The 13,652-nt window shown below is 40.4% G+C and overlaps 2 protein-coding genes across 3 annotated transcripts in view; one reads left to right on the top strand and one right to left on the bottom strand.

The window, feature by feature from the left end:
• Window positions 1–1,589: 1,589 nt before the first annotated feature.
• Window positions 1,590–13,179, top strand: zc4h2 (zinc finger, C4H2 domain containing). Of its 2 annotated transcripts, none has more exons than XM_035910059.2 (5): window positions 1,590–1,915; window positions 2,496–2,667; window positions 2,879–3,051; window positions 10,972–11,134; window positions 12,376–13,179. In XM_035910059.2, exons 1-5 carry the CDS (start codon window positions 1,905–1,907, stop codon window positions 12,487–12,489), a joined length of 633 nt encoding a protein of 210 aa, XP_035765952.1. In that variant the 5' UTR covers window positions 1,590–1,904; the 3' UTR covers window positions 12,490–13,179. The 2 variants fall into 2 exon arrangements, with proteins under 2 accessions (XP_035765952.1, XP_006781817.1); XM_006781754.3 differs by having other exon boundaries at window positions 1,598–1,865; window positions 12,376–13,172.
• Window positions 13,041–13,652, bottom strand: part of LOC102797990 (uncharacterized) — a 53,694-nt gene continuing 53,082 nt past the window's right edge. The window contains exon 16 of the mRNA XM_087848193.1: window positions 13,041–13,544. Coding sequence (XP_087704319.1) covers window positions 13,424–13,544 — 121 coding nt within the window. The 3' untranslated portion in view covers window positions 13,041–13,423. The remainder of the gene's footprint in view (window positions 13,545–13,652) is intronic.

Below are 13,652 nucleotides of genomic sequence, written 5' to 3'. Positions count from 1 at the left end.
GTGAATGCGGCAGTGCATTCCTGTAATCTATTAATCCTCTCAGAAATGTTCAACGCATATGTTGTTATGGCATACAGTTTAAAAAGGGAAGAGTGTTTGTTTTTTACTTACAACTGCAATAAGCCCCCCCCCCCCCCCTACCAAAAAAAGTTATATTAAATATTCCTTGTTTATGCACTCCATAGACTCTAAGATCATAAATTTTCAAAAGTACTTTTTTCTCAGCTTTACAAACACACAACCAAGTACAGAAAGTTTGAAGAGTTAGAAACATCTAAACTTGTGAGGTGAAAAAGTTATGTTTCTGCAGTATTTAAACACCAGCAGTGTGTTTTTAAGTAATTCTATGGCACTGATCCCTCTAACCCCCTTGTGCACGTTGTCAGAAGTCACTGATTTGCATCCCTTTTGCTGAAGCAGTGTTCAGATTACACTCGGGGGGATTCATCAGAACCTTGTTAAAGGAAATGAGTTTCCAGCCATTGTTCTTGTGGTATAATAAGAGAAGTTTGGGACCGCATACCTCCTCCAAGACTGAAAATTTCCTTCATAACATGAGTTTAGTCTCCCAGATCCAAAAGGATATCTTGATCTGGATTCGTTTGTGGTATTTCTTGAAGACATCATGATAATGTCTCCCGTTCCCCCCCTTATTTCCATAACTTTTTGATAAAACCTTATCTCAAATTAGAACAGGCAGCTCAAACTAATCACACAACCTCCTTGGCTAAGGTAAATTTGGTTGTCCTGCCAGTTTCCAGCAGAAAATTTCAAAGGGAAACCATGAGCAATGTAGAGTTTGACACCTGCACAAAATCAGCGACAGTCTGACCAAAGAGTAGCACTCAGTTATTTAGGGACATGCTACAATTTCTGGCTTGCACCTTTGTAGAAAAGGATTCATACTGCAGTGCCGTAATAAGCCCAAACACACTTCCGAGCTGTGCAAGAACTACTTGAAAGAGGACCAGAGAGTGCTGTCTTTTGTGCGCTTTTCTTCCACAGTCACCTAACCTCAACCCCATCACACTTTCATGGAGCATAACAAGCATCAACCCCGCGGGAGAGCTTGGGAAGTACAATAGAGAAATTCTTAATTTCATGAACAAGTTTTCAAAAATTACTCTCTTAATTTAAACTATTAAGCTGGTCTTACTCGCAAAAACTGTGCATGCTATGGTTTCAGTACTGCAAATTAATGCTTAGACATAGCACTTTAGACTTTGACATTTTGGCTTAGATCTGATGCCATGTTTCCCACTGCCAGTGCTACTTTGTAAGCTGGAAACTTGAGGCACAGCCATATTTATAACAGGTGGTGAACAATGACTGCATGATGATTTAGCTGAATAAGACTCTGATGAGTACATCAAATCCATCTGAACCTCAGTGAAAGGTTAACATAGTCACAAGTATATATATATATATATATATATATATATATATATATATATATATATATATATATATATATATGTGTGTGTGTGTGTGTGTGTGTGTGTGTGTCTGTGTGTGTGTGTGTGGTTCTTGTGCTTTGTTTGCTGACCGTGAGTTTCTTCAAATAGCTTTTATATAGTTACTTTAGAGAGAGGAAGCGGACAGTTTGTACTTGAGTGTCTCGCAGGTTGCTTGGGGTTGCTTGGAGCAGGGGGCTCGCGGTTCCACTTGTCATTACATAGCCACGCTTTTACAGTACGGACGCGTGCTCGTGTGCGCGCTCGCGTTGGCTATTGTGTTTTTATCAACAAGGGGACCACCCTGGCCTCGCGGGTAACTGAGCTGGCCAGCTGAACGACTAGTGACTGGTGAACGATGGCAGACGAACAAGAAATAATGTGCAAACTGGAGAACATCCTGGAGATACGGTAAAACTCAGATGTCGGATACAGTTAAAGGTTGCCTGAATGTTTGGCACGTACTAAGTATACGCTATGTTAGCTAACATTAGCCGACCAAGGTAAAAGCCCATTTGGCTTCGCTTTTGTTACTGAGCTAGCTAATATTAGCCGACCTGCTCGGTGTCCTCTCTTTAAACAGGTTTGAGCGAGTGTAGCTCTGTGTTAACTTGTTTTTGACTGAAGTGGCACATATAAGCAAGTTGTAATTTAACCGCATATTTGAGCCATGTGCATCCACATTCCAGATGTGTGACAACAAGATGCCAGATGTGCGTTGCTAATTGTTACTGTCTGCCAGCTAGCTCCTTAGCTTAGCAGGCTGTCAGTGTAATGTAGTGTAGTGCAAAGTAATGTTTCCCTTGCTATAACGCTTTGATACAGTAATTATGTAGGAATTAATTACAGTGCAGGCTCACTTAAATAGGTCATAACATTACTGCAATTAGAGCTTAGGAATATGCACAAATTCAATACCGCAAAGCAGATGGAAATGTGTTTGTGTTTGCTTTTATGTTTAAAATCTTTTGCGGCGTGTGCATAGGAGTGACTGAGACAACCTGGCAGCTCATGTCTTTTTCCTTGTCCCACTGCCTGCAGGAATAAGACTATCCAAATGCAGAAGATTAAGTCTCGTCTGAAGATTGAGTTTGAGGCTCTGGAGTCTGAGGAGAAACATTTGAAAGAGTACAAACAAGAAATGGATCTCCTGCTTCAAGAAAAAATGGCCCATGTGGAGGAGCTGCGCCTCATCCATGCAGATATCAATGTGGTGAGTGGGTGCTGTTCTCTAGTAAGTGCCACTAAATCACTGTTGAACTTTCATGTGATTTCACAACACCTTCTAGTCACTGCAGTGTCTGCTGGTGGTATGTAGCAGGATGAAAGATTCCAGTGGTTATATGTTACTACAGATAGCTTAGGCTGAGTATATTACATGTGCATTTCTCAAAAATCAGCCCTTGCTTTGCTTGTACTTTTAGATGGAGAGCACCATCAAGCAATCGGAGAATGACCTCAATAAACTGCTTGAAACAACTCGGCGCCTGCATGATGAGTACAAACCCCTGAAGGAGCATGTTGATGCCCTGAGGATGACTTTAGGTCTACACAGACTCCCTAACTTGAATGAAGAAGAGGAGAAGCTCTCCTTGGAGTCAGTAAAAACACACACACACACACACACACACACAAACAGTGCATACAACGTCATAATATTTATGCAGTAAATCTCATCAAATTTTCTTGTCAACATTAAGTAGTAGTGCATACTACTACTTGTTCGGTAGTTCAGCTGTTGAGTTTGTTTATTGCCCTCTTGATATATTGCTGTCTAGATGCGACAGGATGGAAACGATAACAAAGAATGCAGTGCTGTTAAAAGACAATGTGATCTACAGTGTGTCATAGGTAGAAAAAATACAGCAGTTTGAAAAACTGAATACAAATTTAGTGAGAATGTTATGACTTCATATTGTTTTAGTTGTGCAGCTAATATCCACCAACTTATGTCCACTTAGAGGGAAGCTGCATCACGTAAACAACATTAAATATGATTTCCTGCTGGAACAGTAGACTTGAGTGACCTCTTGTTTCTTTAGTTTCCTTTCAAAGACCCAGACTTTCTTGTACTTTTTGTAAAGTGGTATTGAGCAATAGTTCTCCAGGTTTTCAGAATGTTTTTCAAACTTATTCTTTGGATACTGGCTGCATTCTAGTCCTTGTACATAGGGCTGGACAACTGATTGAAAATCAATCAAAGCTGTCATGGATGTGACTTGTGACTTTTGATTTGTGGTCATACAGCCCAGCCTTACCTGCCCATTTTCAAAGGACTGTTGTTTATTTTTTAGTTAAGCCACTGAACACTGAGTCATTCAAGCATAGAGACCTAACCCAACCAGACAAACCAGTGCTGTATCTACACATAATAGATAAATTAGCAAAACAATAATTTTAAATGATTACTAGCAACCGATTCTTTTAGTTGAATCTACAAAAATACCATCGTTACCACAGTTTGACAGGCATAAAATAGCATTTTTGTACCGACAAGCTGATTCCTAGATATTAGCCAATAACTTAGCATATTTGTGTCCTTAAAAAAAATTGAGGAAACTGATTAGTGGGAATTGCATTTGGCCCTTTCAACTGATGCCTTGTAAGCCCTGTGTTGATCCACAAAACAAGGCATAGAAAGGCAGCCAACAACCAAAGAAGAGCTTTGGAATGTCCTTCAAGAAGCCTGGAGAAGTATTACTTTTTCAAATTTCAAGGAAGTGATTTCAGGCTCTGTTGAAAAGTAAAGATTTTCATACAATATATTGACTTTAAAGCTAGTTAAAGTGGTAAAAAAACATTTTGTATACTTGCATGTTTCATTAAATCGCTACACTTATTTCCCATTTCCCAATAAAACATAAACGAACAAGGCACAAAACAAGAGTTTTGCACAGTACTCTATATACATACACCATTTCTTTATGCTACGTGTGGGAAATAAATGACCAGATATTTCCAGTCTCAAGTATCCAAATCTGAACAGGTAGCATTCGAATAAAACTTTAGGAAAAGGTGACAATCTCACTTTAGCTGATGTATTTCGGTGACGTTAACAGACTGACATTATGTTTTGTGGAGGTGCTACCTGTTTACCTTTGGATACTTGACACTGGATTGCAGCTGATGGATTAAGACTACAGATGAGTATGCTAGGAAAGCTCATCCTCTTCAGAGATTGAATTAGCAAATTCCTTGGTGTCTCTCTTTGACTGCTTTTCCTGCATTCAGAAGGACACATGGATCTGACCAACCACAATCACTAAACCTTAACTCCCCTATCACAACCATCAGGTCTAATAGAAACCCTGTAGTCATTTTACTATAATGAAATAGAAGTATTTACACATTTAAATGTTGTCACTTGCAATGCCCAAAGGTAACCAGAATCATAATTAGTAGTTAACTTTATTATTGCATATGCAAAAAAAAAAGGTCCAAAAGTGGAACTTTGTGGAACACCTCGTGTAATCATTGAATTTCAAATGGATGCCCTTTAAAAAAAAATTAATTTTCCATTTGGTAAAAAAGAAACAAAAACACTCCAGTTCAAATCTAAGAGAGTCTGTTGCTTCAGGTAATAATGATACACAGGTGTTCAACATTAATCATGAAACACAGCAGGCCCCAACTTGTAATTAATGACCCCGATGACAGGATCTGTTTCAGAGACACTGTGTCAGGGGGATGAAGCAACAGCGGAATTCATACTTGAAATTTATTATTGCATTATCCAGTCACTAATGGGAAGTGGTTTGTGCAAAGGCATGTTGTTGTTGTTTTTTTGTTTTTTTTTGGCAAATGTGGGACATAAAAATATTCACACACAACCAAAGGACAGACAGCAATTTGGTTTCTGCACTATTTTAAATGAGCAGGATTCTGTTGAGGTATTGCTGACGGGGCTAGAGGACCCAATCAATACATCAATACATCCCAATGTATATTGGGATGAATTAATTCACACAGAGGGATCAGTCCAGTGCATCTCACTGTATTTTGATAAGGGTAGGGAATGTCAATAAAGAGATCTAAAAACACGTACTCCTAAATTTCTAAGATTAGAAAAATTTCGCTGTCAGTACTTAAAAAGAAAATGACACCAGGATGAGACATAAAATAGTTAGCCTTTAAAAACATTTATTGTTCTTGTTGCTTTATTGCTCTACTTTTGCTGTAATTAAAACAGAGATTGCAGTAGTTACAGAAAGGAAGATTTACTTCTGGCTTTGGATCGTAAACAGCATTATCTAAGCATCAGGCTCAAAGTCTATTCAAGTGATTACATAGTTATCGAAGTCCAAGACATTATCTTTTGAGCAAACAGGATAGTATTTCAACAGTTGTAATGTTCCTGAGAGAATCGGCCTGATCACGAAAATGAAAATTTAGTTTGCCCCAAACATGGTGAACTTAGTACAGTCAGTGACTTATGTGGCTATAATTGGCAGAGTAATGGCTCTCCTGTGACTTCTGTGCCTTAGCTTATTTAGTACCATCACACAGTAGTTAAGTCATTGGAGAAAACTGCTGAGATAAAAGACCATTTTGTGGCGGAGCAGGTCCTTAAAGGAAGACTTGACAGTGCTAAAACACAAGTGCGAAAAAGAAGGAGAAAATTATTTTAACCCTTTAAGACCTACCATAGAACCAAGTCCGCCAGAGCTTATATTATATTTTTACATGCTGTAGTGCCATTTTTGGGAGCATTTCAAGTTGCTATACATCAATACAACCATTATAGCCCAGATTTTAATAATATGTATGCATTAAGTGCATAGTAATTACATAAATTGCAAAGAAGTGCAATAAACTACAAAAAAATTGAAAATTGTTTTTGCTTTTTTAACATATATTTCTAGTTAGAGAGGCTTATCCCTCAAAACTGTAAATACAAAAAAATTGCACAAAATAGTTTCCCACCACAGGAAATTTATTTTGAGTGTCTTCATAGTTTTATTTTTGAAATACACCAATTTTTATATACTGCAGGAAAAACGAAAATAAATATTATACTGCAAATTTGCAAAAAAGCAGCATATGCATCAAAATAAACTATTTCCAGCAGTGCAATATGAGTTCTAAGCATCCCAGAAACGACACAGAAAGTCATAAAGTCAAAGATAACTTTTAAAAACACCAGTATAGGCTCATGAGGCCTTGATGGTAAAAAAAAAACTACATTTCCGCGAAAATGACACCACTTCCGGTTTCGGGCAGGTAATGGCGGACATGCAAAAGTTTGCGCTGACGTCTATTCCAACGTAGGAAGTGTTATGAACAGCTGATTGGATCGGCAAAGCGTGTTTCTGGAATATTATGTTTTTGTTGCTGCAAGCGCTTTTTATGCAGTTTTTGCAAAGCTTTATGTGGAAGGAAACTGTGACCTAGGACAAGCTGATGGCATAAGATGTAAGTACAACTCCTCCGGTTTCATATGCAAAAAGAATTATTGCGCTAGCTTACGTGGTTGCAGAGCTACCGGGATTTAAAAATAGTTACGCAAAACAGAGCGTGCCCGCTCAGACCGGCTTTAAAGGGTTAAGGGCAGAAATTTGGCATGCTTCAGTGGCGAGGCAGCTGATTTCCTGGAATACTGCTTCATTGTGTGGTCTCGTGGCCATCTCTGGTGTGTTGGATCCCTTAGTGTTTTTAATATTTGGAGTATTTAGTTTATACTAAGTTTAGTTTATATACACTGCCGGTCAAAAGTCTTAGAACACCATATTTAAAAAAAAAAAATGGTACAGAGGTAAGTGATGAACTAACTGAAGTTTTTTTTTTTAAAGTAAGGTTATCCAAAACTGAAAACAATGTATATTTCAGCTATCCAAAAAGGTTTTTTTCAAGGAACAAGAGATGGGTTAACAATTTATAGCTGTTCTGCAGCAATGGAGGTTGATTGAGCTTTCAAAGTTAGTGCTACCGATTCCTACAGGTGTCCCAAATTTTCTTGATTACTTACAACTCCATATGTCTCCATAAAAGTACACACACTGTGGTGTCGTACCTGCGTGAGCATTATTTGAACAGTATTGTACTGCAGAAAGTAGTGTGTTGCTATAAAAATGGTGAGGAAAAGGCAATTACCAATGCAAGACAGACCATCATAACATTTGAAAGTGTAAGTTTTTCCTACAGAGAAATTGCGAAGAAAGTCAAGGTGTCAGCGAGTACGGTTTCCTTCACCATCAAAAAGCACTGAGAAACTGGGGGAAACCGCAACAGAATCAGGAGACAGGTTTTTGAGAGTCAACAGCTGGTTTGCTAGGCGGCTCACAGGAACACAGCTTCAAACACAGCCTAATAGCAGTTGTAGGCACATCTCAGTTTCATCTGTGAAGAGAAGACTTCATGTTGCAGGTTTTACAAGTCGATTTGCAGCATGAAAGCCATCAGAAACCTAAGACATCAGAATAAGAAAAAGAGGCTTGTCTGAGCCATGAAACATCACCAATAGACTACTGAAGACTGGAAGAAGGTGTTATGGACTGATGAATAAAAATTTTAAATATTCAGTTCATCACTGAGGATTTAAGCAAAAGGATGGTTCCACAGTGTATGACATCAGCACTGTGGATGTCACACACACAAGGATAAAGGTAGTAAGCTTGAAAACATGGAGTGGCCAGCATAGTCTCTCACCTTAAACCCATCGAGCTGGTTTGGGATGAACTGGAAAGAAGAGTGAAAGCAAAGCAACCTACAAGTGCCACACATTTAACATAAGCCATTGCCAATATTGTAGTCTATGAAAATAGTGGATACCAAAGCAATTGTGCCAGCTGTCTCAAACAAAATGGTAATATGAGGTGTAGTCATGCTTTGGATGTTCATGCGAATCAAACTTAGTTACAGGCTTTTAGGTGCTTCGCTAAATTGGAAGTATTCCTCTCTCGGTTCTCGAATTACAGTAAAGAAGTAACAGTAACATTTTTTACATATTGCGTTTTGGGAACTCAGTTAACAGTTCCGCAAAATATCTTTGTACCCCACTCTGCCTTTCTTATCAGTAAGTCTGGGTGGAGCCATTGCAACACATCTTCCACGTGTATTCCTATGCCTGAGCGTGTCTGCCTCCTTCTTCTTTAGCTTGTACAGATAGATTCAAACACTTAGGCCTGTGCTACCTACAGCACATATGGAATTGGGGAAGGAAAAAACAAAAAAAACAAGTTCCAGGACATTTTCAGTCTTTCCATTTTTTAAAGTTGTTGTAAGTATCACTTCTGGTGACATCCCTAGACTGTATTTGGATGGCAACAGAGGAACAACTGCAGTTATTTCTAAAGACTGGCAAGTTAAATCACCTCAACAGAATCAGCATGACTATATAAAGAGTAACTGGGAAAAATGTGCTATTAGAAGCTGGCACCTAAAATAGGGGTTATTAGAAACTGGCATTAAAACTCTAACGACCAGTATTTACTTTGTATTTTTTCACACACTTTTAGAGTCTCTGGCAAATTTTCTTGTCTTAGCAAGAACCTTTGAACACTTAGGTGTTTAAACATCAGATAGGTATTCTTGTGATCAACAGATTTGTTAGCCTGTTCAGACATTTAAGTCTAATACAAAATAATTCTACTTGTCTAGATTCCAGTTTCAGATGCTGACAGAAATTTCTTGCTTCAAAAAGTTCCTGTTATCCACAACACCAGAGGTACATCTTGGCGGGGTTGGGGGGGTGATAAGTAGACTCCCAGCAGCACAAACTGCAGGCTGACATCCATCAACAGTAGGTGATTGTACATTTTACGATGTGGAGGAAATCATAGTTAATTGTCCTAATAGTGCAGTGGATCCCATTTTTGGGCTAGGAAGTGAAGTATTCCACAGCTTTGGCTTTGTTTATTGTATCCTCTACATTTTGCTGTATAGGTGCAAATATTTTAAAGTGATTAAATTAATACTGCAAAGGCTCATGCTGTTTTTTTCAGGTCTGTGCTAGCACAGCTGTAGAAAAGCAGTCTTCAGTGGAGATATCACACTTGTGTATTTTCACTAATGATTCTACCAGACTGATGATGATCTGGTGTTTCTCTCGCAGTATGTGACATTCCTCCCTATGCAAGGAAAAACTTTTCAACTTAATGAATAATAATAATGGATTGCATTTTATACAGCGCTTTTCGGGGCCCTCAAAGCGCTGTACAATTCCACTATTCATTCACTCTCACATTCACACACTGGTGGAGGCAAGCTACAGTTGTAGCCACAGCTGCCCTGGGGCAGACTGACAGAAGCGAGGCTGCCATATCACACCATCGGCCCCTCTGGCCATCACCAGTAGGCGGTAGGTGAAGTGTCTTGCCCAAGGACACAACGACCGAGACTGTCCGAGCCGGGGCTCAAACCGGCAACCTTCCGGTTACAAGACGAACTGCCAACTCTTTGAGCCACAATCGCCCCGAAAGCACAATGGGGGAAAAAAAAGAAAGAAAAGGGTGTCAATATATTTGCTGTTGGGGAAATTCAGCAGGCTGACATTGTTGGCAGTTTGGATTCTTAATTTGGCCGCGTGCTATGTGGAAGCTTAGCTGATTAATTCATTTTTGGCCAGGTGGTAATCTTCCTTTTTTCTTAGTGGCATGCTCCTTCATGTTCATCCTGAATGTATGAGATACTTGAATACCAACTTTAGTACTTGGTAAATGCAAGTTCTGGCTTATACCGCTGTTGTTCTTAAGTGCTTTTCATACACACAAGTCACCACAGTGAGAGAAAGATTCATGAGATGTCTGAGGAGACGTTTGAAGCACCATTTGCTCGAGTTTCGTTGAGTAACCGTACTTAGTAGTAATAGTAGCCAATGTAGTTGTATCACAAGTTGTGTTGGAGCGGTTTCTGAGAAAATTAAATCCCACCTCACAGGCCTGTGGGGTGCTGCTGGGTATTTTTTTTTAAAGAGACCGTATAAGAGTGATGTCTCAGCACACAAATGAGCACGCTACACCTCCATAATAGCAAGACAACCTCACACTGAGGTGTTAACTTGTATGAAAACAAAAATGGCACATAAACTTTTAGCGCATGAATCGATGTGTGTGTTAATGTGGTGCTTGCAAATGATCTTTATTGTTCGGAGCATTGGTAGATCATCGAGTTTGGTTTGTGAATGCTCAAAGTTCTGCTCTATCGCAGACTTATTTCGAGAAAAATCAGAGCGTAATGAAATAGGATATCACTTTTTTTTTTTTTTTTTTTGGAAAACGAGCCAGTCAAGCATAAAGTCCAAGGCCACATTTCTTTCCCAGCCCTCCCCTGCACACACACACACACGTTTGTATGCATGCAGACAGTCTCACAGCGACTGTGCTTTTGCTCAAAGTTGTGCATAAAAAGAGGACGTGTGAGCTCCACTATAATGTTCAATTTAAGTCTTCCTTTTGTTCAGTTTTTGCCGCCCCTCGTCTCGTGGTGCACGGTGTAGATGGGGTAATCTCAACTGGAATATGATTCATAAGCATTAAATAGGACTCACTGCTAGCCAGGTTTCGCTTTTCCTTTTGAACAGTTACTTTGAGAAGCAGAAGGCAGAGTGGCAGAAGGAGACGCATGAGCCTGCCATTCCAGAATCCCTTGCTGCCGCCGCAGCCGCAGCACAGCAGCTTCAGGTGTCCAGGAAGCAAGACGCCCGTCAGACAGCCACCTTCAGACAGCAACCTCCACCTATGAAGGTATTACCTACACACAGATAATGATGCCAAAGCACTGTGAATTTAACTGACATAAACTTCAGCTATTTATACACCAATCAGGCATAACATTCTCACCACTTGTCTAATATTGGGTCGGTCCCCCTTTTACTGGCAAAACAGCTCCGACCCGCAGACCCTCCACTAGACCCCTGAAGGTGTGCTGTGGTATCATAGCAACAGATACTTTCACTCCTGTAGATGAGAGGTGGGATCTCCATGTATCAGACTTGTTTGTCCAGCACGTTCCACAGATGCTCGATTTTGGAGGCCAAGTCAACACCTCAGACTCGTTGTTGTGCTTCTCAAACCATTCCTGAACTATTTCTGCTTTGTGGCAGAACACTTTAATGGTCTGCAACAGTGGTAGGTGGTACGGGTCAAAGTAGCATCTAAATTAATGGCAGGACCCAACCTGGCAGAACAATATCCAAAGCATTGCGCTGCTTCTGCTGGCTTGCCTTCTTCCCATAGGGCATCCTAGTGTCAGGTATTCCTTGGGTAAGTAACGCACATACACCTGATTCATCAGACCAGGCCACCGTCTTCCATTACTCCGTGGTCCAGTTCTAATGCCAATCTTGGGTCTTTCGGTGGTGGACATGGGTCAGCATGGGCAGCCTGATTGGTCTGCAGCCCCGTAAACAACAAACTGTGATGCTCTGTGTATTCTGGCACCTTTCTGTCAGAACCAGCATTAACTTCTTCAGCAGTCTGAGCTACGGGACCTCGTCTCTTGGCTCGGACTACACAAGCCAGCCTTCACTCCTCACATGCGTCAGTGATCCTTGACCGTCTATGACCCTGTCAGTGGTTCACCACTGTTCCTTCCTCGGACTTTTCATAGATACTGACCACTGCAGACTGGGAACATCCCACAAGAGCTGCAGTTTTTTAAACTCTGACCCAGTCATTTAGCCATCAATTTGGCCTTTTGTCAAACTCTCTCAAATCCTTACACTTGCCCATTTTTCTTGCTTCTAAAATCAGCTTTGAGGACAAAAGATAAGTTTAATTTGTGACCTGCCCACTTTTCATTGCTTGTGGCTATTTCTGTACAAGTTGACGAGTTTCACTCTTGTCTTTCTTTAGTGGTGCTTCAGTCAACAGACACTAGCCGATGGATTACATAGCTGCATGAAACCTGTGGTGCTTCTTATCTGTACAACACAAGAAAGTCCTCAAATTAAGTTCTCGCACTAACCACCTCCACCTTTCTCCAGGCTTGCCTGTCCTGCCACCAGCAGATTCATCGTAACGCTCCCATCTGTCCATTATGTAAGGCTAAAAGCCGCTCCCGCAACCCAAAGAAGCCCAAGAGGAAGCCAGATGAGTAGACTCCCACCTTTAGCTTCAGAGGAGTATAAAGACAACTGGTCCAAGACTGACCTTGAATCAGCCGTGTACAGTCCACATGACTGGTCTGACAGGTCTGTGTTTCCAGTTTCCACACAGTCCCCCCAGTTTAACAAACTGTCTTAGTAACTTGCTCCTAACCTGTCAAGATTTGGTTGAGCATCTAGTAATGTTATTTTGTAGTTTTTCCAGTGCTTTGGATGTGTTTATATGTAATGTACGATTTCCATGGTAGTTTATTAGCACCTGACAATTGTAATAATGCAGAAAATTTGAACTTGTCTGAATAATGTTGCCCGTGTTGCTATTGGTTATTGCCTTAGATATTTTACTGTATTTTCTAGTTTCTTTTGCTGTGCATGCCTGCTGCCACGGCTGTCTGTTGTGTTTTTTTTGTTTTTTGTTTTTTTTGTGCCAAGATAAAATCGAATAGGTTTAAAAGTGAAATGCAACACAGTGTTGTTTTAATGTTTACAGTGTTTCAGTAACCACCAAAACTGGAGGGAAAAAAAGGCCAGACTCATTTGCTTTGAATAGTGTTGTGTGTTTAATACAATGATAAGAAAATAAACTGCTGTTTTGTACTAACCCTGTTAGCGTGCACTTTTTCCCCCCAACCACCACTATTACACTCAAAACAAAGGCTGGACATTTGTGTTATTTAGGGGTGTGAATGTAAACACAGCTGCTGCCGAGCAGTGCAAGTGGGTGGGTTTAGCCTGTGTTTGAAAATAAAGAGGCAAGAATATGTTCGACTGCACTTACGCCACTGTCCCTCGCTCCATTAATACCGTCTGCAGCTATCTGTCTGAAAAAGGACAGCAAGGTCTCCTAAATGAGTTCCTGTAGCTTTTTTGTCAGGGTAACCCCTCATTTCATCTGTTGCCAGGGCAACTCCACGTTCCTTAGCGGTTGCTAAGGAAACCCAGGTTGCTGTGACCTGCATATCTTTGCCAAGTAGCTCCTCTCAGATCCAGAGAGGGGCATTGGAGGGCTTTGAGAGATTCTGCGCCAACTCCCCCTAAAGTGTCCAATCCTATAAGAGGAAAAAAAAAAACAGAATCGGATAACAGATGTGATCAGTTACTCTGACATGCATGTAAACTGGCGGGTTAGCTTAAGATGATCACCCCTTAAAAGTCAC

The sequence above is a fragment of the Neolamprologus brichardi genome, chromosome 2 (assembly GCF_056152115.1).
Source record: "Neolamprologus brichardi isolate AB-2024 chromosome 2, ASM5615211v1, whole genome shotgun sequence".
NCBI classification, from domain to species: Eukaryota; Metazoa; Chordata; class Actinopteri; order Cichliformes; family Cichlidae; genus Neolamprologus; species Neolamprologus brichardi.
Note: the sequence above shows the minus strand (reverse complement) of the source record. Positions and strands in the feature narration are given on the sequence as shown.